This window comes from Struthio camelus, chromosome 11 (assembly GCF_040807025.1).
Source record: "Struthio camelus isolate bStrCam1 chromosome 11, bStrCam1.hap1, whole genome shotgun sequence".
Lineage (NCBI taxonomy): Eukaryota > Metazoa > Chordata > Aves > Struthioniformes > Struthionidae > Struthio > Struthio camelus.
In genome coordinates, this window is record NC_090952.1 from 7,882,432 (window position 1) to 7,910,387 (window position 27,956).

General features: G+C 37.1%; 1 protein-coding gene across 5 annotated transcripts in view; it reads right to left on the reverse strand.

Annotated features, from left to right (window-relative positions):
* The window catches only part of ATRX (ATRX chromatin remodeler), an 88,375-nt gene that overhangs the window by 59,269 nt on the left and 1,150 nt on the right, over positions 1 to 27,956 (reverse strand). For 2 of the 5 annotated variants that reach the window (XM_068956588.1, XM_068956587.1), the window contains exons 2-9: positions 18,565 to 18,677; positions 15,331 to 15,386; positions 13,495 to 13,547; positions 11,681 to 11,805; positions 10,276 to 10,395; positions 6,370 to 6,479; positions 4,387 to 4,454; positions 525 to 3,448 (exon numbers count right to left, since the gene is read on the reverse strand). In XM_068956588.1, the coding sequence (XP_068812689.1) occupies positions 525 to 3,448; positions 4,387 to 4,454; positions 6,370 to 6,479; positions 10,276 to 10,395; positions 11,681 to 11,805; positions 13,495 to 13,547; positions 15,331 to 15,386; positions 18,565 to 18,677 (3,569 nt within the window). The remainder of the gene's footprint in view (positions 1 to 524; positions 3,449 to 4,386; positions 4,455 to 6,369; positions 6,480 to 10,275; positions 10,396 to 11,680; positions 11,806 to 13,494; positions 13,548 to 15,330; positions 15,387 to 18,564; positions 18,678 to 27,956) is intronic. The other 3 variants (XM_068956589.1, XM_068956591.1, XM_068956590.1) reach the window with 2 other exon arrangements.

Sequence of the window (27,956 nt, forward strand, 5' to 3'; positions counted from 1 at the left end):
GGTTAGCTGATACCAGCTGTTCTATTGGGGTCTCGAGACACAAAGATGATCTACTTGATTTTTAAAATGTATACACACAGTGCAGTAGCTAAGCGTCAGCAACCACACCGTAACGCTTCAAAGTCATCCTTGCAGCCTGAACGTGACCCGAGAAACATGGTTGGAGTTGACGAGACACCCTGCTATTTAAAACCAGCTTCTGCTAAATATTAACTGGGTAGTCAAAAAGAATAATAAGCTTTGCAAAGCCACGGTGCAAAGTTACACTGGCTGGAATTGCAGGCTACGACTACAATTCTCTCCATTTACAACACCACCCTTTTTTCTAGAAATCATAACATGCAAATTAAGTTGAAACGCGTGCTTCCAAATCATTATCATCAGACAAACTACCCGGCTGCAAATTTTTTAATGTATATTTACCACCTTACGGATATTTTCACTTCTAGACTATCAAATGTTATCCAAATCCTACAAGTTTCCTCTACTAATACGTTAAGTGTAGATGAAAATCTTTTGCACACCTGACGACTGACAAAATCCTGCACCAGCAGACAGCACTAAGTTTTCAGTCACTGGCATAATTTTCTGCTCATCACTGCTTCCATCACCTGTTGAATTCTGATCATCGTTTTCTTCCTTATCAGATGAGGAAGAGGAAGTGACAACAACTTTCTGCTTTTTTGACACTTTCTTTTTCTCTTTTAAGTTACCCTTTTTACTTTCTTTCGCTGCCCCTCTTTTAGTCTTTTTTTTATTGTCTTCATAAGACTCCTCATCAGAAGAGGACAACGAATCATTCTGTTCTTTCTTGGAAATTTTCTTTTTGTGACTTATTCTTTTCTTTTCTTTAGCATCAGTTCGTTTCTTATTCTGCACAGCATCTTCAGAAGAACTCTCCTCTTTCAGGGGAGATTTCTCAGCATCAGAGGACAAATCAATATGCATTCTTTTAGATATTCTCTCTCTCAAATTCCTCCTTTTCTTTTCTTTAACTATGGTTTCATTTTTAGTTTTATCATTTTCAGAAGAATTGCAACTTCCTTTCTCTGGGGATGACTTCTCAACATCAGAAGAGGAATCGTCATGTTCTTTCTTGTAACTTTTCAAGTTTTCAGATTTCTTCTCTTTGCTTTCAGCTTTTTTATTCCTCAGCTTGTCTTTTGAAGAATGAACACTGTGTTCTTTCTTTGCAGATTTCTCAGTACTCTCTGAAGAAGAATCTTCCTGTGCCTTCTTCTTTTTCAAATCCTTGTTTTTCTTAGCTGCACCTTTAGGAGGACAACTCTCCTCTTTCTCCAGTAAAGACTTCTCAACATCAGAAGACTCATCCTGCTTTCCCTTTACATTTTTTTCTTTTAAGTCTCTGTTTATCCTTTCCTTAACAGCTGACCCCTTACTAATCTTTTTATCGTCAGAAGAATGATTAACCTCCTCCTTCTCCAGAGATGACTTTTCAGCATCATCATCTTCAGAAGATTTACCTCTTTGTTTCTTTAAATTCCTCTTTCTTTTACTAATTACTTTTTTTCTCTGTTCTTCTTCAGAGGAATCATAACTATCGTCTTTTCTTGAGTATTTTTTCTTGGCCTTTTTTGCAGACTCAATTTTACTCAAATTTTTTATTTCTTTTTCTAACTCAGAATCGTAATTTGAAGAATCTGAATAATTTTGTCGTTTCTTTTTTGCAGAAGCAGCACTTTTGGCTGATTTGCCTCTTTTGGCATCTAAATCCGAACCAGAACTGGAACTTTTTCTTTTTCGTTTTCCATTTTCATCCTTTACTGGCTGCTTCTTTAAAACATTAAAAGACTTCTGAACATTTGCTGGTGCTTCACTATTGCTATCAATATCTGAAGAACTGTGACTCATCATAGCTACCTCTTTAAGAACAGCTGGCATCTCATCAGAATCTGAGCTGTGATCTAATACATCTGGCTTTTTCGATTCAGAAAGTTTATTAGGGCTAGGACTGTCAATAGTACTGTCAGAAGAATTTCTTTTATCTTTTTTCCCCCTCGGTTGTTTGGATGATTTCCTCCTACGTTTTTCATTACACGTGTCATTACTATCTTCTTCCGAATTTGATGTTAAAGGATTAACGTCTGTTTGGCGCCTCAGAGGTGTGGTCTTCACACGCGGGGATCTCCTGAGGTCAGATTCCTCTGGAGGCGAGGCAGTTTCTTTTTCTGTGCAACGTTCATTGACAGCATTATGATTTTGTTTTACAGAATCACAGTTTTCGGCTCTAGGTATTACACGAATATCCTTATTTGCCTTTTCTGGATTGCTGTCTTGATCATCAGTTTTAACTGTAGACTCAGAAAGGGAAACAGGAGTCAATTTTACAATCAGTTCCTTTGTTCCTTTAGCTGATGCTTTTAACTTAGTTCCACCTTTGGTATCTTTCAAAGGAGCGTTCAATTTTATGTTTGAATTTGGAGTCTCCTGATCTGTTGCTGTATTTCCATTGCCTTGCTCACCTGCCGCAGTCTGAACTTCCATAGCAGATTCTAGAGTCTCAAAAATGTCTTCAGGAACTGATGAGGGAACGGATACTATATCCATGTCTAAAGCCTCTGTACTATTAGGTTCATACTGAGGTTCGTCATTTCTGCCAGACCTTTTATCTTCACCAGTCGTACGCTTGTTATCTGTTCGTCCTGTTGTTGGAACACTTTGATCCATGGGCTCACTGTCAGGCTGTTCTGACACAACTTTTTTCTCTGCCTTTACGACGTCCTCCTCTTTTAACTCTGTGTGTTCCTTTCCTTCATCTTTTTTCGCCTCATTTTTTTCAGATTTAAGATCAGTTTTTTTCTCTTTGGTACTTTTCTCTTTGATTTTAACATCCAACGCTTGAATTTCCAGGTTCAGACCTTCTTCTAGTGCCAGATGAGCTTTTTTGATGTCACCCAATACAGATTTAAAAGCTTTTAGCTGACGAAGCTGCACGGTTGGGCTGACATCTACATTTTCTGCAGCCTTTTTCAAAAAGCTTACAAAACTAGCATTCATATTTGCTGTAGTCTCGACCAGCTTTTTTGTTTTTTTAAGCATGTCTTTTGGCACCATAAGTGCTTTATAAGAGTATGTTAGTGAACCAGAATATGAATCATCTAGTTTTTTTTCTTCACCATTACAATTTGAATTATTTCTCTTTGGAGAAAATTTGAGCGTATGGTCATATATTTTACTTTTTTCACTTTCAACTCTGATCTTTTTTTTGTTTTGTTGCAATAACTGTTCTAAATTTTCAAAGACACTGTCACATGCAGTGACCAAGTCCAACAAAGGTTCTGGATGGCAAATATAGCAGTGCCACTGGCTATTTTCATCCAGTATGGTTGACAGCTCTTTTCGACCCAGGTTGCGCAAAATGCACTTTTTACAGAAGGCGTTATGGCAAAAGTCACAGCAAATTAAATTTCCACCTTCAGCACACCATCTGCAATGAGACATAAGAAATATAAAATTATCTCCATATAAACAAGGTGAAAATTTTGAGAAGCGTACAGATGTTTCACTGTCAAACATGAAGAATTTGCATTTTAAAAATTCAGATGGTAAACAGGCATCCATTAATTGAAAACATTATTAAAAACATGATGGAAAAGCGCCCACTAAATTGGAAAGTCAGAAAATTAAGGTTCAAATGAACAGTTCAGGAAGTTGAAAAAGCTATAAATATCCAAATAGAATTTCAGTACCAATTGTATCTCCGTTCTAACTACTGTTGCCCAGCCTTCATATATCAGCGCAAATAAGAGAAAAACTAATTAGTTTTCCCTGTTCCTTCTGAGAATTAAAAAAGAGAGCGAGTCTTTTGTTTTAGAGCAATACAATCAGCTCAAGTCTTTGCAGCCTGAATGCACATTTCGCTATGTAGACATTTGTTTTTTCTGATGTATGTCTAGTTCACAAAATCTTTGATCAAAACCTAAAAAGCGGAAGGAGCAATCCCATAGGCAGCATAAACTGCACGATTTTGACTGGATTACATACTTATGTATCTGACATAAAGACAGAGAAGTACCCTAGTCTTTCAGAACCGGGAGCTGTATCCAGAAAAGTAAGATTCTGTGGCCCACCAGGTTTAGAAGGTCAGATTCTATCACCAGCTTTAAATTTAAGTATGTGTACGGTGGTAGGCTATTTAGTTTAAAATATTATGTTTATCACTAGATTTCTTTAAAAAAAAATGTTTCCCTGTTGGAAATGAAATATTTACATAACCTTGGCGTTGAACATTTCTTGGTAAGAAATGACTGCTGCTTGGGCTCTTTAGTACTGGTCTTTATTCATTAATAATTTTATTACTGCTAGGAAAAAAAAAAGAAAAAAACAGAACTGCTCTGAGTGTTAACACAGATTTTATATACTTACCTACACTGTTCGTCCATTCCATCTGAATCACGACTGATGTCATCGCTCATGTAATATTTGTAGCAAGTCTGCAAATAAAGCAATAGAACAACGAATTTTTAATTAAAATCTCATCTGAAATTTTACAACTCATAATTTCTACATGTATTAGAAGTAGACTATTACAAACAGCAGCTAAGAGGTTTTCAGCATTCTAACCATTTTATGTTCATGATGAATCTAAAAAACATTTTCCATAGACACAACAGACCCTAAACCATGACTTATTTAGATTACTCAAGATTGATTTGAAAATTAAATAATAGGTTTTCATTTGATGGTGACATATTTTTTACATTTTTGAACATCCATACTGAGTGTTTCTTTGCATATCTAGAAAAACTATTTCAATCTACTTTCTAGGAAAATCAAAACCACAGTAAAAAAAGAAAATGACATATCTTCACTGACACGATTGATACTGCATAAATTACATAATTACAATTGAATAATTTTCAATTGTATGCTTTTTTATGCTAGCAATTGATCCATAAGGTTTTCAACAAAAATGTCTTTGGTATCTATTCTGATTTTAACACCCAGGGCTTCAGTTTCCAGGCACAGATCCAGCAGTTTCATTGAAAAATGAGTAACACAGTAACAAAAGCAACACATGCAACTCGGGTAGTAGCAGCGGCTGCAATTGCCGAATTCTTTAAATCAAATTTGGAAGGTTTTTTTCCAGTTGTTAGTAAAGAAAGTTCTCCTTGACTTGAAGTACTACTTTGAGTAAGGATTAAATATAAGCCTTTAAACTAAATTCTGCCATTATATGCAGTGAATTCAGAATCCAGAAGAGATGTCAGCACATGAATTCAAGAGGCCCCTTCGAATGGAATATAGAGCTCAATACCTGCTCAATCAATCTCAAAAACAAGGGGGGAGGGGAGAAAGCTACAGTAAAAACAGATGTTTACACTGTCAACAGAGCATTCAGAGGCAAGGAAAAGCAGCTTCTGAAAAGAGACTGAAACATCTGGGACTGTTTACCTAAGTAGGAGGAAAAATAAGAGAAATAAGTTGAAAAAATAATGGAAGGAATAGAGTATGCAGGTCAGGAACTTCCATTCCCCTTTCACACATTAATGGAAGGCCATATTCAATTCAATACAGAAAAATTTATGAGAAACAACATGTCCTATAATTACCTAGCAGAGCTCATAGTCAAAATGTGTTACTGAACCCAACAGCCTAACTAGTTTAAAAAATGAATCAGATACTTGCATGTACCACAAGAATATACAGTGTTACATGTTAAGGACTTTGAAGTTTGGGTACAAGAGTTAGGACTCTGACAGAGGTGGGGAACAATTTTCTTGTGAGCCAAATTTTCTAAAGCTTACACAGCATGTTTTATAAAAAGAAACAAGCCAAAATAAAGGAAGGAAATAAGCCAGAGCATTAGATTAGACAGGCATGTCTGATTCAGTAGGTCACCTGAATATTTCACATTAACTGGGATTTGGGGGAGAAGAGGAGGGAGTGAGGAAAAGGTGAACGCTAAAAGTTTACTGTAAGACAGACTTACATACCTCTTTGAAAATTCAAAGAGGTCTCCACTGCAGGAGCTAAGGATATTTTTGCCTCCCTACCTCTTCCCCATCTCCTCCACTGCAGACAACACAGGGCCAACTGAAGCCACCATGAACTACGTGGTCCCAAGACCCAGGTCCGTGGCCCAAAACGAACGTTTTGGGCCACGGACCAGGTCATCACTACAGAGGCTGCCATGACAGTCCAGCAGCTGTATGCAGGTGAAACTGCGATGGCTTTGAAGCTAACTTTCTGCTGCTTATGCCAATATTTTATACACAGTGCCTGAAGTTTATTAGCTAAAAAACAAGAACTAGTCCCACAAAAAAACCCACCCAAATCCCCTAACATGACATTCCAAACAAAAACAGAAAACAAACAGTACAATTTGTAGAAATGTTTACCACTTACCTTACAAATAAGAACTTTCAGTGTAGGATGTCTATAGATTGAATCCTTTTGAAAATGGTTCACCTGTTGCCCACAAGCTGTACAGCTTACAATTCCATGAAGTCCTTCCTCTATAGAGAGGATTATAAACCACGCGTTAATTTTTTTTTTTTTTTAAAGAAATCTGTATATACCTACTTCATTTTCTTAAAGTATTTTTTGGCTTGTCAGGGTTTTCCATATGCCTTCACCACCCAGCATTAGAGACAGGTTTCTATAATCACTCACCATTTAAAGACTGAAAGATTTTTTTTCCTCAAATTTCTGTACTTCACTTGGGGCCAAGCTAAAATTTCATTCCTTTGAGAAATCTATAATCTTGGACTAACTGATCATTACCTGAGGACACATCTGAACACGTGAGCAGCCACTAAAAATGTTTCAAAGCAGCCCTGATATTCTGCACAACCTTCCTCCTTTAATCTTTGTTTTAAATAATATTTTTATTATGCCATTTGTTTCACATACAGCTTTAGTTTCACAAGGAAAAATAGGGGAAACCACGACTGAAGATACATAAAATCCTTATAAAACACACAACTGAAATAGTTACGGCTTCTGTCACAGTACAGGACCACTAGGCTATTCTCCTAAACATTGTCTGAAAAATTCTTATTCACTTTTTGTTTCCTTATGTTCTTCTGTTTGAAACTACGATTTTTCTACAGCACATGCATTATCTCTATCTTGCTGATTGCTCCATGCAGTTTTGCATAACGCTTGGATGCTGTATCTACTCAGCAGATACAGTACTTTGTAGGTACTTAGTACTTTGGTCAAGAAAGCATTGCTTTGATGTCAGTCCCCCATTTTACTTTGAAAGGTGGTGGGCTTGGAAGGCTTGCTATCTGCCACACTGTTTAACTGATTAATTAATACTACACGACTGTTTTCCTTTCATCAGCAGCAATGCTTCCAAGAAAAGAGAAAGTTGTTTGAGAAGCTCGTCCAAACAGCCTTATAAAAATTTAATGCGGGATCAAGCAGATAGAGGCTTGATATGAGATCACTGAACTGCTACTTGTCCTTCGCTTTCATGTGCGGTACTATAAGAAAGTTAACTCAGCAGGGTAAGGGTTTGAGTACAGACTATATAAAAAAAAACAAAACAAAAAACATCAAACCAACACACAAACACATACACACAATTAGAAGCAAGCACCAACACCACCACAACGTTAAGAAACCGAGTGAACTTTCTCAAAACATGACGACTTTGCTACTAGCAAAGACCAGCGATTTTGCTGTTGACATATAAATCTCAGAGAGATTACAGGCCCGTGAGGACAACTAATATACAATTAATATCAGATCTCACTGGAATCACAAATTTTGCATGTAAGGTTTGTTGCGTTCAACCCCCTCGCAGGCGTATTTTCATGTAAGAGAGTTCCCAGACTCGCAAAGCACCCCCAAACACCTCAAAAACCCACTCAAACACTTCTGTTCCCAATGCTGCTGAATAAACACACCCATCATATTTCACTAATGGGAAAAGAGTACCTCCTTCTCTTATACCAAACACCACAGAAGTCTAGATAGACTTTGTCAAGCTTCATAGTCTTTCAACAGGTACAAGAATCACAAAGGTAACAGCAAACTGCGGGAGAATACGCTGTTTACTCTCAAGTCCCAAGCCACTTCCGCTTTCTCTGCAATTTTGAGGGGAGGCACTACTGCCTACTTCCTAAAACCTGCAAGCTGAGGAAAAGAAGGTAATCTATGATGCAAACTAACTAGGAAAAGAGGATCATCTATGATGTAAACCTTTGTAAACCATGCTGTTATTACTACAAATGACCATGGTCGAAAAAATTAAGTCACTGCTAATTCATTAATACTGAGAAAATACTTATTTGAAAAACATTTCCAACTATAAGATCATCAGCAAAAAAAAAGTCCATAACCATTTCGCAAACATAACCTGGAACTAAGTACTGACACAATGCCTTTTATAGTCTTGGATAGGAACATCTGGATGCTAGAAAGGCAAAACAATTCCATTACTATGAATATTTCTAATATATGTAAACAGGTCATATAACTCATAATGAAAATGTGAAGAGGCAATCCGCAAAGAATAAGATAGACTGGCAATTTTTTTTTTTATTATTATTATTCAGGATCTCCTGAGTCATACACGCCCACCTGCTTAAACCAGTAGCGTTTAACCTTCTACGGGCACAGGCCACGGCACCTCATTCTAGTGGCAAGAGAAGGCTAATTGCCGCTTCATTTAACTAGACTTTTTGATTGTGGGATGCAGAATAAACTGGGATCTTTTCTGTACATATGTCACAAACCAAACTTAGATATATTCCTAACCCAGCTGCTCTAGAGGAGGACTGCAGTCATGACTCTCTCCCAGCTACCTTTCCTGGTCTACAAATGGAGCAAGCAGTACCTACTGCCTTTCGTTGAAAGGGGAGAGGGTCTTAACACATGTACTGGTTATCTTTAAAAACAGGTCCAACAAAAATTATCAGTGATGATACAGACATAGCTGAGCTTTGCCCTGGGTAAAGGGATGGACTAGACAAGTTCTTGGTGCTCCCTCCTTCCACAACTCTTATCCTGTGTGAGGCACCAGTACATGAGGAACCAGTCCAGATACACAAAGAAGGGGCCTCACGTTCCCCAGAGGCGAGGGGAGAGGACAAAGCTGGTAGGGAAGGTGATATGAATTGTCCTGGGATGCACACACAGCCCGTGAACCTTAAGTAGAACAGTCCTGTAAGCTTACACTGGCCTGTAAGCTATTTTTAACATTATACCCCTGAAGATTTCAGCTGGAACTGCTGGAGAATTATTTGCTATAAACATATATGGAAAAAAGATTCCTACCAGATGAACAGAGTGTCTCCCAATAATATAACTGAACTAACTTGTCTTTTAAAGACTGATAATTTAGAGAAACTGTCAATGCTCAAAACATGATTAACAACATACATGAGCTCATATGTATGCACAAGCACATTTCCTCACAATCATGTTTTACTCCTCTTCAGTCACAAATGGAGAAATAGCACATATAAAATTATAATAAGACATTAATAAGAGAATAAGTCTCTCAAAGGATACAAGGGAAGAAGGAACAGCTAGTACAACAGCTTGTTCATCTGATTATCCTGGATACCGCTGTTGGTGTGTGAACTAAGATATTACCAGTAGTATTAAAAAAGAAAATGTCTGTCTTCTGATTGGACGGTTTATACATGCCCTCCTTTTCTTTTTGAAAAAAAAAAAAGAGAGAAACGTATGCTATCACTAACATGAACCTATCTTCTCAGTTTTAACAGAGGCAACAGGTAACTGGCTGGCACAGTGGGTTTTCACAGATAACCCTTAGAAGGGGCCCACTGGCAGGAGATTTCCCAGTAATTAACACAATCTTTGGATTTTGTTGGGGAATTTTAGCTTTCTTGTCAGTTTACTGACTGATAGCATGTCTACACGTGTCCCTTCTAAAATCTGATGGTTTTCTTGGAGTCAGTGAATGTTCTGGTATCAGCAGTGTTCCAGTTTAACTCCTTAAAGAAAGGAATACGCAACACACCTGAGTGCGATCAATCAACTGTTCTGAATACAAAGCAAGGAGGGTCCATACGAAGTACCTAATGACGCATCCTATAGCTACTGAAAATAAGAGGTTTAATGAGAACTAATCTTAGCTTTCACTGCTGCATTGCAAGGGCAGCAATGAAGGCTAATTTGAGCATGCTAGAACCCCTAAGGAACAAACAGCCAGAAGAGTGGAGGTATTTTTAGGATAATTCATTAGAAATATAAACAATTTTTAGATGTACCAAATGTGGTCATAAGCAGCAATTTAAACCCGTTTTAATAAATGTTTTAAATTGTATTTACCTCCACGCTTTTTGGGAGCTTCAGGTTTCATTTTAACGGTATTTCTGCTTCTAAATTCAGGCCCTTTAAAATCATCTTTGTCTTCATTCAGCACTGGCTCAGGCTGTACAACCACTGTACCTAGAATAATTTCATTTAAAAATTGGAAACCATTACACATCCAAATGAAGTGCAAGAGTCCTGTTTAAATAAAAGCCAACACAGTATCTTACCAAAAAAAAAAAAAAAAAGTGCAATCCGTTGACTAAAACTCAACCAGATGTTCATAGGACAAAAAGCAAACACCACACACGTCAAACTGATTTCCATCTCACAGTTGTAGGACAGAAGCCGAAGACTGACTGGGCTATGAGGAGCAATTTCTGCTCTCTATATCCAGAAGTGGTCCATGCATAACAGGGCTGTCCTACTGTTGGGAATTTGCAATGCTATGCTGCAACTAAAGGACTTCCTTTTCGTAACTTAAATCTGTCAAAAGCCTTAGAAGTAACTACTCCTCCCTCTCTGCCTTTTCCCACTTCTACCCAACTTTCTTCACCTTATTTCACTAAGAAATGAATGCAAACACAACAGAATAAAACGTATTCCTTCCTTTTACAAAATTCTGAAATTCACATTTTTATTTAAACAGAGAACAACGCTAATCAGAATTATGTGAATGAAAAACTGTCTTTCACACCCAAAGCTCAGTTTTAATACTTTTGCGGTGAGGACACTGGAAGTAATCAAACATTCTGAAAAAATAACCTTAAAGGGACTGCTAGAGGGATTACTACTCATATAGTGAACAGCAGCAGTTCCTCAAAATCTTCCTGCCACTTTCAAAGGTGAGGAATGGAAGAGATTAATCAAGCCCACACTACAGTTATGAACAGCAGGATATAGGTTTATAGGGTTAACCTTTTAAAAATTGTGCTTAAAAATAAATTCAGTAATGACATTTCTCCCCCTCCCCCCTGCGAGATTTAGTTTTGCTTCTGTTGATCCAATTTTTAACAGCCTCTTAAGACAGAACAGTAAAAATAAATAAAAAAACAAATAAGTAAGACCTGGAAGGGACATAGGGATTTTGAGACTTTTACCTAAGAACAGAATTAAAATATTTTCCCTGTTTCATGTTGGTCTTATTTCTACAAAAATATAGATGTCAGTACACATCTGAAATTAAGCCAGCAGCATATTCTGGTAGACCCACAGGTTAAAGTATGCTGGGTCCAACTTAAAGGTACTTGAAGATATGCTTTCCTCTTAAATGTGCGTGCACATGTGTATGCCTATATGCAAAAGCCGAAAGAACCTAAGAGAGGCATTTTACTAATGCATGTGCATTCTAGTTAATTATTTATGCTGCATCATAACGTTGGCTAATTTGCTGAATTCAGAAACAAAGACAGATATGAACTACCTTTAGGCAAGCTTTTCATATCAACATCGTTTTCTGAGTTTTCATTTGAAATATCTTCATTTACATTTTCATCTAAGATTTGTTCATCATCTGATCCGACATATTTTGTTACAACTGTAGGTTTCCTGCATAGACAGAAAAAAAACATACTGTGACAAATATTACATATTGCAATACAGGTAAGCCTGGTGCTTTGCAAGCAAAACACCATACTAATTGGGGGAATCTATGTTCTTTTTCTGATTAATTAAGAGATTATTAAGAGGGATTCTCTGAGTTATTACGATACATAAGTTGTAGGGTAATTTTCTTGTTAGGAGCAGTTTGTCTCCTTCAACCCTCCTACCTGAAATAAAAAGATTCACTAGTGAAAGATTTTTGTTTCACAGGTTTTGGTTTGTTTTTTTTTTTTTTTTTTTTTTTGGGGGGGGGGGGGGGGACAAAACAAGATTTGGTATATTTTTAAAAAGGTATGCAGGAAGTCATACTTTTAGAAAAGGAGCCCGAATGAAACACAAGTAGATTCCTGCTCGGAAAATTTGTATGTCATTCCAAGGCAGCCCAAGGAGAACACACAGATATTAGCAAATGACAAAAAGCAGCTTGGCAGCAAAGACACTTGCAAGGAAATAAAGGAAATGCAGTAAGAAATGAAAAAGCTACTGCTGAGCGTTGAATACAAAGACTAGTAGCCAGAATTTCATACAGAAATAATTTAGAATTCAACCTAGTAAAGTGAGCAAAAATACTATGTCGAAGCATTTAAAAAAAATCCTGAATTTTGAGCATAATTCTTAGTACTATAAAGGCAAAACATAAACTAGGGAAGTCACTGTAGGATGCTATTTTTCTCAATAGCAGGCATAATATGATAAATGTATGTGTGAAAATACCTTTAATGATAAAGAAGAAACAAAAATTAAGCCTACAAAAACGATGTGAATGAAAGGACATAGTTTGGCAGGAAGTCAAATTCAGAAGATAAGGGAGAAACTGTAGAGTATGAAACTATACTAGTAATCTTGGAATCAAACCAAACAGAAAAGGGAGAATGAAGAGTATTATTTAATATCCAGCAGACAGTATAAAAGAATAATCAGAAACACGGATTGAAAAGAGATATATGACACAGTAACGAGCAGTAAGAAGGCAGCTGTTGAAATCATGCATTTAGAAGAGGTCACCTATCTACACAATATACTAGGATTTAAAAAAAGAACAAAATAAAATATGCTAATCATGAAGGACGTAACCTGAAGGAATACCAGCTGACAGCAAAAGTTAAGGAGTTTTACTGGAATACATCTGCTGTTACTTAGGGCACAAATAATCTGTATTCTCTACGTTCAATCTTATAAACAGTTAATTCCACACTTTTTAAATCAAAGAACAAAAAGAGATTAAACAGAGATACAGCAAATGGCAGTTTCTGCACAGAACAACTCACTGGCACATTTTGATTCTACCGTGTCCCAGCAATAACGTACACAAACTCATTTTTCCACATGACCTAAATCATGGTTTTAAAAGAAGCCTATACACAGAGTAAGGGTGAAGTAGCAACTGTGTAAGCACCATTGTCCAGTTAGAAGCTGAAGGCTAATCTTGTTGCCTCTGTTAATAAAAACCAAGCTTTCTTTGACTATGAAAGATGGTTTGATTTTTATATACTCCATTAGGCACTCATTTGTTTTAACAGAACTCTGTTAACTCAATGGATCTAGGCCAACTTATACTAGAAGCATCTGTCATGACTTATGCTATAGTTTCACATAACACAGAGTTATTTATTTCCTCCTATTTTCTGAACCAACCTTTTTGAACGTGACGATCCTAAGGATTTGTTTCTTTCTGAAGAACTATTGCCCTAAAAACAAGAAAATATTAAAAAGTCACTACATTTTTCACCAAGTCATCGGTCAACAAAAATAGTTTCTTACTTTAACTAAAAAAACCCGAACATCTCAGGAGTCACCAGATTTCTTTAATAATTACAGAAAAGCATCAAGTAACATACGACTTCATCAAGCCAGTTCCGTTAAACTACTAAAACCAGTTAAACTATGGTATTTTAGATAAGCAGTAAGACTCCCAAGAAGTCCCAACTACTTTAAAAGCACGTTTTAAATTAAGTGTTACCACACTGTAAGCTGGATCACTTTAAACCTCAGCATATTCCTCAAAAGAAATTGAGAGCGCGCACTGTTATGGGTTGAAACATTCAGAGAAAGACACCGGACTTATCTCAAGTGCTGAGTCTTCCTGAAACAGAGGAAATTCTCTCCTTGCAATTTTCAACTTCCACCGCCTGCTGAAATTACTGTCAGCTTTCTGGAGCAGGGACTGAGCACAGCCCCTGAGCAATGGTTAGCCCTAATCAAACACAGTTCTGGGGTCTCCCAGTCTGTACCTCTTCAGTGCAACATGAACTTCCATAACTAGCACATGGAAGGATGGCATAAGCCACAGCACAATGTAAAAGCCTCGCTGAGTACACACACCCACCTGCCTCCGCATTGCTGTACATCTTCACTTTTGTACAAGCCACCAGGACTCCTCGTTTTACGCCTCACAGCACTTATTACTATTTTTCCTGACATACAGACACGGAGGGTACTTCAAGGCTGGTCCTTAAGGGTCATCACCACACAACCGCTACAGCGTGCATCCACACCGTAAGGCAAAAGAATTGCCAGCAGAATGCAAACGCTTGGTATCGGGCTCATATGCCGCAAAGGGCTGGCTTTTCATGAAATTAGATTTCTTAGAGATTTGCACGTGCATATGGTAACCAGGTTTGGGCACTATCAAATAAATACCTGAATTTACTGCAATAAAGGCAAATTAAGACACGACACTGGCACCTGTGATTTCTCTATGTATAAACATAGTGTCAATCAAAATGTTTCCAACAGGAAGACATACCAGATAAAAAATTTCTTTGATGAACACACTATAAAGAAGAATTTTGCTAAAGTTTAACAATATTCCTGTATCTCCATCTTTACTGAAAAACAGAACCATATTTGGCTGAAAGAACATTTGAGAACATATTGTTATCTGTGTGACAGGGCATAAGCACAAATAAGAGCCAAAGTCCAATTCTTTTAAAATAAATAAATTATAAAAGTCTGTTTACATGCAAACCAAAGAATTAAATTAGGGGGGAAACAATTCCTCCCTTCACAATACATTCTTTCTCAATATTAACAGCTTACAAGACTTTTCCACTTCTTAACAAAAATGCAATTGCATGCCTCGAGTAAGTAAAAATTAACTCTGTAAAGTATATTAGACAAATTTCACCCAGGAATTCATTGAGCATCATAAAAAAAATGAAGTTGTCCAAGTAAATTAGTATGTTTCAATAATTTAGAAAAAAGGAAGAGGGAGGGAGGAACATATGCTTATGTATACTTAAATTGCAGTGGATATCATTCAAAATTTAAAAGATAACTTTTAAAACTATTTTCAAATATTCTATAGCCAACGTTTCTATTCAGCATATAGGACGGTGACATCTCCTACATATGGTTCTGAGAGTATTCGTTAAGCATTCATTGTAAAAGCAGCAAAGTGAATTCAGTTTCCTCTACTAACTATTCTGCGCTAGCCACACAACCAGAATTCAAAAGCATTATTATTCCTACCTCTTCTCTGTTGTTCTCCATTGGAGTTGGACTGTTTTCAGGTTCGCTACTTTTACCTATAGAGAGAAAGAAAAGCAATCCACTGAAATGCAAGAATTACTAGCAGCTCTTTAAATTGTACCTCATAGTACTGTTTATGTTTTATCAACATAAATAAAGAATGACTGTGTGAGTTTCATAGACAAACCTGTTGCACAACAACAAAACAGTTCACTGTATGCCACAAATGCTACGGAAATTATTTAGAAATTACTTTAAGTTATGTAAGCTGTTGACAGGCCTCGTTGATGAAGACATCATATTAAGGAAATAAGAGGGCAACCGTATATGCACAGATGATACAGATGGTGCTTATTTTTTTTTAATTTCTGAGAAGTTACTTTAAGTATTTTCCCTTACATATCTGACATTAAAAACACAATGTTAAATCTAGGGTGATGGAACCGTGGACAAAAAAATCCTATTTTACGCAGGATATGACACAAATTCCCTTTTCTTTATCTTAGGAACTGTGGGTTATGTAACCTAAAGACATGTAAATGGCCAAAAATCTACTAGTATCTGCTCTGGCCACCAGGTGCAGGTAGCGGAAGAAGGGGAAGTTTCCAGCTTAGTGATTAATTGTAGCTGTATAAAGTTGCTCAAAGGCTTAATATGATAGTAAGATAGTAGCAGCAGTATTTTAATAAATATAGTACCGGGAAACAGACAAGTAAAGTGGTAGTAAAATTACAGGATAAATATCATTACCATTTGCAGTTATAACATGACACTGCAAGCATTCCAACTTCCTATATCCTGACACTTTGCATGAAAAAAACCCTTTCAGTTTGTAAAAACGGATATGTCTTTGATTAGAAAATTTCATGCTGGGTGTGTCTTAGGCTGAACTGCTTGGGAAAATTTTAGCCAAAATTATCCAGCCATTTCTGCATGTGAAGCTAGGTGGGGAGGGGAAAAAAAAAATCAAAACAAAGATTTTGCTCCTTTCAAATAGCTGAAATCGTTTATTGGGAATCGTACAGGCACTTCCCTAATCTAAGAAAAGAATCTGAAACTTGGCAAAAGGGTGACATTTCCTTTGGAGACTGGACTCTGTCCACCTTTGATTGTTTGCCCAATTAATTTTGCCCAAGTTACAAACTGATATTTTCTGTAGATTTATATGTGCTCAGTAGAGACTTCTTTGATTCCAGTAGCTAAGACTTCTGCAGATTCTGCCCTCATAGGCTGCACATGCGCAATCCCCAAAAGTGACTGAACATGCTCCATCATCTCACGGCTTCTACAAGTGACTGGACTGTACATGCGCCATCCCCATAGAATAACCGAGCATGCTGCATCCCCTCACAGCTCCTAGCGCTGACCAAACTGCACATGCTCCATCCACTTCAGGGCTATGAGAGGGCAGGATTTTCCCTGTGACTGCTGCTCCAGGGCAGGGGCCGGTCACTTGAAACAAGAGCAGGAAGTCAGTCTCTCCTACGCTCTCAATGATCCTCCTGCTGGCACCCACGCAACGCAGAAGAGGGAGTCATCCAATTCGAATGCAGAGAGGATTAAGAAACAATATTAAGGCTGTAAAATCAAGTACTCAAAAATTAAGAAAAGCCAGAATCAAGGTTATCTGCACAATTTTACTTTACTTATCGCTCCTAGCATATAAGCATGATGGTACAGTTCAACTGCATAGCAGCGTACGAGACGAAGCGCTCAACAAGCGACTGCTCTTGTGGGATAGGGTGTGTATGTGGTAGGGATATGTCCCAACTCTCCTGAGCCACGCTTAACCACCTTTGTCATCATCTCTCTCTTCACAACACTCTAGCTAATACTTCACATGTGCTCCAAATTCCGGAGGTCCTTTAACCATATAAACCTGACTTAGCCCCAATCACGTTCATTACTTACGCACTCAGTGAGCATCCTGAGGGCAAAAAGAATATATACAAGTAGTGCGGATCCTAAAGACTGTGTCACAACGCACAGAAAGCTGGGAGGAAAAGTAAATCTATGCAGTTAACTCTGGCATTTCCTAATATTTAAGTGTATAATTCTTGACTTTTCAACTTTAATATGTCCTTTAAAAAAAAAAAAACTGGGCTCTCAGATACAACATTGAAAAATGTATGTTATTAGTTTCAACCACTGTTTCAAAGTAAATCTGTACTTTAGGGCACAGAGGCAATTCTACTTTGTGACTACATAGCATAAAGGAAAAAGGTTTGTTTCAAAGCAGTACGCTTCTCAGAAGAATCTCACTTTGAGACATATGCATCTACATCACTGCTGAGTTTATTATTCTGCTGAAGTACCACATGCATAATTTCTTTCTCATATGTTAACACTTCAGCTGGACGCTGACACAAGGGGGTTATAGCACCACATTGCAGTAGACGCTCTGCTCAGGATAAAACATTAAAAGACAAAAACTGTACACCAGAAAACACACACAAGTCTACTACGGAAGACAACAGGGGTTTGAACATGAATTCCATACTACAGCAAATAAACTCTCCTTCTCCTGCACTCTATCATTTCACCCCAATTTTAATTCATTGCTATGAAATAGTGTAGTCTGAAAAGTCTTGCACCTGAACTCAGTCCAAATTAAATTCTAGTGCAAACAAATTTTACTTGATACTGTTTTGAAATAATTTCATTTTTCCATGCTGTAAACAAAATAAAGCGTTTAAAATTCCTGTTACCTGTTTCTAACCAGTAAGTAAAAACTACCGATACTAAATTTGACCTAGCAAAACACTCAATGTTTTTCAGAAGTATCATTTTCTCTTCAGATGTTTCCAAATGTAGAAATTCTTTCCAAATAACTAAGGAAGCATAATCTCTAGAACTTCTTCCATGTTACAATAACCAGAAAAGCTTGAAAAAAGATTTACTTACAGAAAGTAAAACAACTTGAAAAACGGAATAAAAACTTCTCCAAGGAACCGCTACCAAAGCAAACGCATGCATGCTACTGATCTCCTATTTTGTAAACAGTAAATTACAAGTAGTATTTGCTTTTTCCCCGTTTAGAAAACATTTGGAACCGAAAAAAAACGTATCAAAGGCCTACTGTATATCTATTAAGATATCACCAGCTAATTAAACCACATTAAGACTATGAATAACTGCCCCACGGAAGTGCAATATAGTGAAATAAAGGCACAAAGTTGTTTGACTTAAGAATCATATACACATTGAAAACGAAAACATAAAATTTCTTTTTACCTATGGTTTTGTTTTCAGAGAATGCTGGAGGAGAGTTTGCGTCCTCAGATTCTTCTGATGAGTGAGCCAAGAAGTCATGAAGTTTCTGCACCAATGTATTCAACTTGCTTTCACTGTTAAAACATAAGCAAAACCTGAAGTTACTCATACTTCTCATGCTAATTTAGCACGCCTGAAAGAAACGATGCTGACCCTCAACTAATACATACCTAGAGAGGAAACCCAGTTATTACCTAAGCATTTGTTTCCAAATATCAAATTAAATATAAAATATACAATGTTACTAAACTCTGAGTTAAATATAGGTGCAACGTTTTCGACAAAATATGAAAGTACTGAGGACTCTGTTAACAGTAACAATAAAAATCACCTTTTAAACAATGTTCTTAACTAGATCAAACAGGATGTACAAAACTCAAGAAAAACTGAGCATCTGAAAATGAATGAAAACTGAGCAGACTGAAAAATGAATTTTTAAGATTATACTTTGCCAGAAGTTGAGCAGAAGAAGTAAGAAAATCTTGATTTCATTATCAAAAATGTAACCTTTGTGGAGATAAAACGCTAAAAATTCACCTCAAAGTTCACCTACAACCTAAAAAAACAAACAGGTCTACTCAGTGTAACAGACCTAGGTGCTTGTGTAAAGCTTATGCTACATCAGCCATATATGTACTTATATTCTATATTTAATTTGTCAAAAAACAACAGCGTAGGATCACTTCTTGATCTCCTTGTATTAGCATTCACGTTTACTTTATATGCTACATCAGCCATATATGTACTTATATTCTATATTTAATTTGTCAAAAAACAACAGCGTAGGATCGCTTCTTGATCTCCTTGTATTAGCATTCACGTTTACTTTATATACAGTGTTACCCTGGGAGTTTTCAATAGGCCCTTTTATAGACCAGGAGACATTAGTCCTCCGTCTATGCTCATTACTGTAAAAAAGCAACACCTCTACGTTTCTGATAAAAAGGTATACCTCTTTATAATCTACGTGTTACTCCCCCTCATTTTATGTTTCTTACTCTAGACCCATTTTTCCACACAAAGCTTCTACCACTTCCTGGGACAACATGCCTTTTTTCAGGGGTGAGCATACTGACTGTGGCCAAAGGCAGCCATCCTCTTTCAGGTCTGCCTGCACCAAAAGTTAACACTCTCAGCCGTTTGTCACTGCTTCCCTCCTCGACGCAAGCAATCCTCTAAAATCTGCTAGCTGAAAAGTCTGTTCGAATCATCATACTATGTCTGCTATCAGATAGTTTCTCAAACCGCTGAAATACACTATCCTCTTCCTAAGTTAACTTTACATTATTCAGTTAAAGGATATAAGCTTTTATCCTTTCCACTTTTTATCTCCCCATTACTTTCAAAATAGTCTTCGGATGGCGCGAAAAATTAAGACTTTCTGGGCCCTATTTTACAGTTTGAAGGGTGTTCTGAATATTTCTCAGAGAAGCTCAATCCATCACCTTTACTCTCTCTCCTATTTTTCTGAACACACCAACTAACGTATTATTATTTCAATTTAACTATTATTGCTAAGGGAAATCAACTGTTTCACAGAAAGGACACGCAGGTAAGCTCTCCCCAGTGTAATGTACAAAAGGGTATCGTATTAATGCAAAAGACTATTTAAAACAGTGAAAACAACTATATATGTAACAGCGCTAAATATTCAACCAGAAAACCTATTTCTTTCAGATAATCTTCTGATACATTCAAAATAAAACAAAAGAGCATTTTGTCATGAAAATATTTTCTAGACGAGGAAAGCCTAGTTTTTTTTGCAGACTAGATACATACCGTCAATCACTACAGCGACTCTGAAAGACAAGTAACAAAGCCCGTTTTACTCTCAATTGTATCTTAAGAATTTTCCTCCCAAGCTGTCTAAGAGTCTTTGCCTCTAATGATTGGACTCATGCTCCTACACAACTGCCAGTCCCTAAACACGTGCTTCCCTTTTGCTCACGGATGGAGGGCATATCTGGAAAACATTACAGAAGATGATAATGATGCCTTTCAGTTTTTAACAGACTGCATTCTCTACTTTAAAAAGCAGATTTAATGACAATCTACTCACATCAGGTTAAAAAAATTAAAGAGCTGCTCAGAATTATTTGATAGTAAAAATAGATAAAGAGATTTTACCTCCTTTCCAGATGGTGTGAAGAACTAACATAGATTTAGAAAGGCAACAAAAAGTACCCTTTTTGTAACAAAATAAAAAAAACAACAGTTGGAATTCTGCTAATTTAGTACATAAATAACATATTTTGGTAATGAACTTTTAGAAAAGAAAATAGGAACTATAGATGAGTTATGACACTATTGTTCTCAGCATACAACAGAGATTCAGAACATGTGCCTTTGTTACTAAGAATTTGGAACATTAGCTGCTACCATTTATTACCTCTTATCCCAACGAGCCTGGAATTACCATTTTCATAGCAAAAAGGTCATGGTGACAGAAAATCTACAAACTAATACCCTCAACTTGCTTTTTCTCTTGCTTATTCAGCATTTCATACCACAATCCCATACTAAAGAATACCAGATCAAAAGTAAGTAAAGGTGTTACACTTAATATACCTCACCACAAAGAAATTTTAATTTAGGGCAGCGCTTTACCCGAGTTTTGTACGAAGCAAATTTTTTTTTATATACGATGCATTTACAGTTGGGAATATATCATCTGTAATCCTTTTAAATCTCCTACTGTAAATTATTCATTCTTTGCAATACATGAATAAATTCGCCCACTATTAAATTGACCACAATATATAAAACGTGTATTATTTTCAAAAAATGCAGGAGCCTAATAATTTAGACATGTCAGAAGCACAACATCAAACTGTCTTCCTCTGTAGCAACAGTCCCTACACCATTTACTAGCGATTCCGGGCTTCCATGCTTCTAAGCCAACTGCTTCAGCATCCGTCAGAAGCTATTTTACCACTGTTTAGCCTAATTAGAATAGGAACGAAAGGAGAGGCGTCCTACTATTATTGCTTTGGCCATGAACCCAATTTGTGACCTTGGGAAGCCAGCTACTGTTATGATTAGTTCCAGATCACATAAGAATACAATTTATTACCTAAATTCCGAGCAGTGCTATAATCTTAACCAGCAAAGGCCTAACTTTGGGGTAATCAAAATATGTACTGGGATAGGTAAAGGCTAAAACCTAAAAATACGTATAGGCTAAATGACACTACAGAGCTAGGAAATACAGCGAGGGAAAAATTGTGGGGGTGGTTGTCCTAATCTAGACGTATTCTAGAAGCTGCTGAAGCCCCCTGAATATAGAAAGCGTATCTCACGACACGCTTGATCCAACCTGACTGTTGACCACGGTCCCCCTACTGCATGGGCTTACCTCATCACCTGCGTTGCCTAACGATCATGCTTCTGCATAATGAGTCAAATAGTCTTGAACGAAAGAAATTTTTAAGAAGCAGTTTTCATTTAGATCCAGCTTGCCACACATTCACGTAAGTGTTTGATCTGAAGGCAGGTGAGGTGCTGAAAATTCACAGCCAGGGCATGGAAAAGAGCAGGCCTGCCTATTTTGGCAGCAAAGGTCATCTTGCATTATACTCACCGGAAGAAACTCTTTATTGCATTCAATTTCTATCTACTTTCTCCAGACACCTTGAAAATATAGGTGGGGAACGTCTCATCTACTGTCAACAACGGGAAGAACAGTTTCTAAATGTTCCTCCCCCTCTCCCCCCCCCCCAACAAATGACTTTCGCATTCCTCTGCAGAATCCCATCAGCTTTTAGACTGAACAAATATCCCTCATCTCAATTTCAAACGTCTCCTGAAAGTCAGACACAGTAGCTTCTGTCAGCTTCATATCTGTCTCAACTTGTTTTCAAATATGCTTTTGTAAAATAAAGCTAAGATTGATATAATTTAATTAAACATACAATTTCAAAACTGGTAGTAGGCATACTTTTTTTTTTTTTCCAAAATGTGTAATTCCCTTTCTTACTACCTAAGTCTTGATATAGTCAGATCAGTATTCCATCATCTGCAAATCCTCAGGCAAGTTTTTCCTTAGGAGAGGAAAAGTGTTAGTGACTTATCCAATTCAAAGTTTTCAATTAAAACAGCAGAGACTACAGAGCCTTCTCCTATAAAACGTACCAACGTTGTGGATGAACACACATGAAAGAAATGGCTGAACACCGTGGAAGAGAGAGTGAAAGATGGTAAAATCTCCAACAAAAGTGGTTTACTTTCTGATCCCTAATCAAAAAAGGAGTGAAGAAGCCTACAATATTATAAGAAGTCTACTTCTATCCGAAAGAATACATAACCAGAAAGTGAAATCAGACCATCATTGTTATTTCAGTTATACAAGTAAAAATATGTTTTTATAAAGGTGTCAGAATAGACCACTCTATCCTTTGTAGTGGTTGCTTTTAACACTGTAGCGCGTCTACGGACAAAGCCACATGATGTATAGGTTAAATCAGATTAATATTTTGTAACCTTCTCATATTGATAAGAATAATCGGAATACATACAATCAGTTCAAGCTGGCATGAACCAGCTCTACTGCTAAAGGATGCAGGCCCTCATGCCCCCAAACATACATACACCTGATCCCACACGTACAGTTCTCTCTTTTGTCCTGCACTCTCTGTAGAAGGGTTTGTTTTGACCTATACACAGAAGCTGATCCAGATTAGAAGTAGCCATTTCTTCTGCTGACCCTAGATCAGTTCCCTGATCCACCTCACTGCTCATTCTTATGAATGTTTCTGCAAGCACAAAGAGGTGATAACAGGGTATTAATCACTTTGAGTTTGTGTGGCAGGATGGGATTAACTTCAGCGGCAGCAGTACTCTATGTGAGCTTGAACTAGTCACACAACAGCAAAAAATGAAGTTTTTCAGATAAGTGACGCTATAAATTGTACCACATTAAACTTATTAAAAATCAGATACAGCCTAGAAAATACCTGACTACTAAGCTGTTTCAGAAGAGATATAGGCATCTAGCAGTTCATTGAATTTGGAGATTCTATGCTTATGGCTTCATTAACGCGGACAGATTCGCTCACTTACATTGCTTAGAACTGACTTTAAATTCACAGGGGCTTAATCAGGGGATAGCTAGTAAGGTGTAAGTCACTTGATGATGGAGATGAAATATCTTTGGAGCCTAAGAACAGTAAAACAGGTTCGGGTAAGCAGAAAGAACTAATTTTTGCCAAAAGGGGAACAAAAAAGACATAGTTTTAAGATTCACTAAGAGATCCTTACTAGTATCCTAGAAAGATTACACAATTTCCTTCTGCTGAGAAAGTATCCAAACAACCATAATTGGATTTGGCTGAAAATTACCATGCTTCACTAAAAGGTGAAAAATTCTTTGTTTTTTAATCTGTTTCTTCTATGGGGGCTCCAAAAAAAAGCTAAGCTAGATGTTAGTAGGCTTGAACGCCATGCAGAAGTCCATAACTTCATTTGCTAAAGAGTTAAGTTTGCAAACTGAAAAAGACTAAAAAATACTGGCTGAAGTCAACCACTTGAAAACCTAACCTCTGGCTTAAAAAAAGGATTTTCACCTTTATGAGACAAGAAATAGCAGCAAACTGAGTATCTGGATATAATAATTCAGGAAAGGAAGTTCAACCTAGCATATTAAGACAGAAAGTAGTATTACAAAAAGTTTAAACATGCTTTGACTAAAGGGAAACTAGGGTTGCATCCACTAGCATCCACCATCTAATTCTAAAACTGCCTTCTCTTTTGCTTCATTCGCCTTCTCCTTTCTGGAGCTTATTACAATTCTCGGTGAGGCATCATTCATTACAAACTCCGCCTTAGAACTCTGCTTTACATGGTTAGATGTATCTGCCCAAAAACATTTCTACAATTGGACCTATTAAGACCAACAGGTAGGCGTATTAAGACAGAAATTTCTACAACTGCGCAGCCTTCAGATTTGACAAATAAATTGCCTAACTAGCACTGAATTTGATACTGGTCCAACAGCCTGTGTAATCAAGTTCTTGGTTTTTCAAGGTTTCACTCCTTTTCTTAAAAAAAAAAACAAAAACAAAAACAAAAACCTAATCAATGAATCCACCATTCATCTGGATTGACAACAGCCTGGTGGCTAGATGTTGTAAAAAAATTGTGAAAGCCTAGCACTCCTCATTTAGTAAATCAGAGCACACTACCTACCATATTTTAAAGTCAACATAAAACCTTCCATTATATTTGCCATTGGATTTCTGCAACTTCTTTTTTCCCCTCCTGAGTCACTGAACAACTTTCCACTGACCTAAGCATGAACTGATTCAGGTTTCCAAATCACCTGCAGGCACAAACTGAGCTCCAGTGATATGAAATGTGATTTCATGAGGCTCAGCTGTATCCTTAGGCTTTCCTGATCATAAAGGACACGTCTAGTGATCTCATCTAGAAACATACTTTGTCATAGGCGGTAGGCATTTGCTCTTATGTTGAACGTAGCCTGTTTTAGTAGTATTTTCTGTTGTGAGGTTTTCTTCGGTGAGGTATTTCCAAGTAAAAACACACACAAGACTAATCCCCTTTTCCTCCCTTCAAGCAGAGGATGCAAGTGCTCATGAAATCTTGCACTTGTCTGTAACAAATCTGGGAATTTCAAGCTTCAATAGTGCTAAGGCTATCCGATTGCAGAATTTGTATTATATATATTTGTCACACTGAATTATTTCACAAAAGCAAAGATACCTTCAGCAAGTCCTCCAGAGACCCTGATACAAAGTTTAAAAAAACCCAGAGATGGTACTGTACTAAAACAGAAGTAATGTAGTCACTGCAGCAAGTTCCTCCCTCAGAGAATTTCACTTAAATAGTGTCAACACACTGGCTCTGGGGTACATCTGGCATAGAAGACGACAGGCAGCCTAAAGTTTTGCTCTTCATGGGGGAAGAGTCAAAGATTCTGCTCACGATCATTCCACATGACTGTGTAAAAGACAAGCTTACATAGTACCTGAAGGGAACAAGGAAGATTACTACTGACTTATTTCCAATTAGATTATTGTGGCATTAAATAACACGTCTCATACAATCCTATAACACCACTCATTCAGAACAAAGGAATCCAAGTAACACAAAAAAGCAGAAGCAGACAACTTTTAACAAAAATGTTAAGACTAAGTTATCAACACACCGCAAGTTGAAGAGCCTTAAGTATTCACCTTAAAAAAAATATGAAGTTTATCAACTTAAAAAAAAATCTCATCTCACTACACTGCCTAATAGATGCCCCAAGTGAGTAAGAGTCAAAACCTGTTTTGCTTCTCTGTTCTGCTTATTCTGTAAAGATGCACGAATCTACTGGTAGGAAGAGGTAAGGTCACTGTGACAAATATCCCACCACCACTATTTAAAAAGTCAAGTTTTCCTTTACAACTTTTGTTCAAAAATCTTTACAAATATTTACAGAACCAGCAATTTAAAAAGTTCTCTCATAAGTTATTCCACTTTTGATCGCATTTCTAAGCATTCTAAACTTCTTATCCTGGGCATTGAAGACTCAGATTCTTAACATTAAAGACAATTGTTTCCTATCTGTCATAAACTTTAAAGTCAACAGGATAGTACTGATCAATTACATCTTTTTAAACACCACACGCCTTTCTTCCAAAAGGGTTGACAAAAAATTTTTTTCATGAGAATTGTACTGCTTGCATATTTCTCTATATTCGCTCAATGATCTTCCAGCTGTGCATCTGTAGATTTCTTTAACGGGCAATATCATACATGGAAGATAAGCAGAAGAAGAACGTGTAGGGTGAAAGAAATGCAGGCAGCTGACAGGCAAAAATAGGTCTTATGGGAAATGGGAGCAAAGAACACAGAGAGCGAGTGCGTGTGCGTCTCTCTGAGGGAACAATGGGAGAAAGATCACCTTTGCTTCTGTACCAAGACATTATCACATCAAGCTCCTCTATAACGATTTTTTTTCCTCTCATTCTCTCCAAATCCAATTTTAAGTAGAACTTGAGCTGCCAGAAAACAAGAAAAAGCACATGCAGTCATCTTCCCTAATTTTTTTCATGGTATCCTGTAACTTCATGCATTGCTCCTGGCGTGGAACTGTTCTCGTAAAATAAAAACAAACTATTCAAGATGGGCGCTGTATGAGATGAGAATTATCTAAAACATTCAGGCTGATTGAGAACTGAGTTCAAAAACAGAAGAAAGTTTGGAGCACCAAAAAAACATTATGCCCATCTCCCTAAACTACTTTTTAAAAAGTAGTTTCTCACGTGGCACACTTAGCATGCGGGCCAGATCCAACCCAAAGACTGCCCATAGTCTCAAATCTATTTTGTATATACTTTTTCATCCTCAAGACTACAAAGGAAACAATGTAAAATAACCTGATTTACTTTTACTGTCTGCAGGTAACCTACAAGAATGGGCAGAAAAGTTACAAGCTTCTGCATCTTCTTTTAATTCCACTGAAAGGTCAACTAAAGCAGACTCTTGGCATTAACATTAATTGCTGTGCTAACGACAACTTAAGAACGTGGAAAGGGTTAAGAATGAAACCTGCAAAACACAGACCACTACCGGAGGAAAAAAAGACATAGCAAAAATAGGAAAACAGAGAATAAAATGCAGCAGGGAGAGGATGAAAAAACCCAGTATGGTCCAAATGGAAGAGCATTTTCAGAGACAGAAACATTAAGCATGAACATGAAGCAGTCAATAAATATTAGTAACCAAAATCTTTTTGCTATGCAAAATCCAATTCTACTTTTGATTTTCAAGCATTAGGGATGAAGGGGGAGGAAGACTCCTCAATTACCTTTCCAGTCAACACACAGAACAGAAATCAATCCAACACAAAACAGGTTTATGCTGTCAAAGTACTTTAAAAACACATGAGGGAAAGGGGGAGGAAGTGGGAGAGAGAAAGAGAGAAAAGAAAAAGAGCAGGAGAGAATCCCTATCTTACAAAATGAAGAAGAAAAAATACGCAGAAGAAATGGTAACTGTTGGGAAGTCAAACACCAAGTAACATGCATTTGTAATGCCCACAACTTATTTCCTGTGTGAGATCAACATTAATAACATAACGCCAACCATCTTTTACAAAACTTTTGTTAGAAGTAAATTAGGTCTGCATCACCTCCTTATAAACGTGATGGCTTTAAAATCAAGATATATGCAAGAAAATTGCCATCCCTTTAACTTCTGGCTGTAGCTAAGTTGCACTTATGAACAACTATTCAAAAGAAAGATGTCAGAAACTAGAGGGTGAAGATAAACAAGCATGACCACATAAGAAACTTTCAGCTAAGCTTAATAACTTAGGACAACATGATGCTTCCTTTTCTTGACCTTTTTTT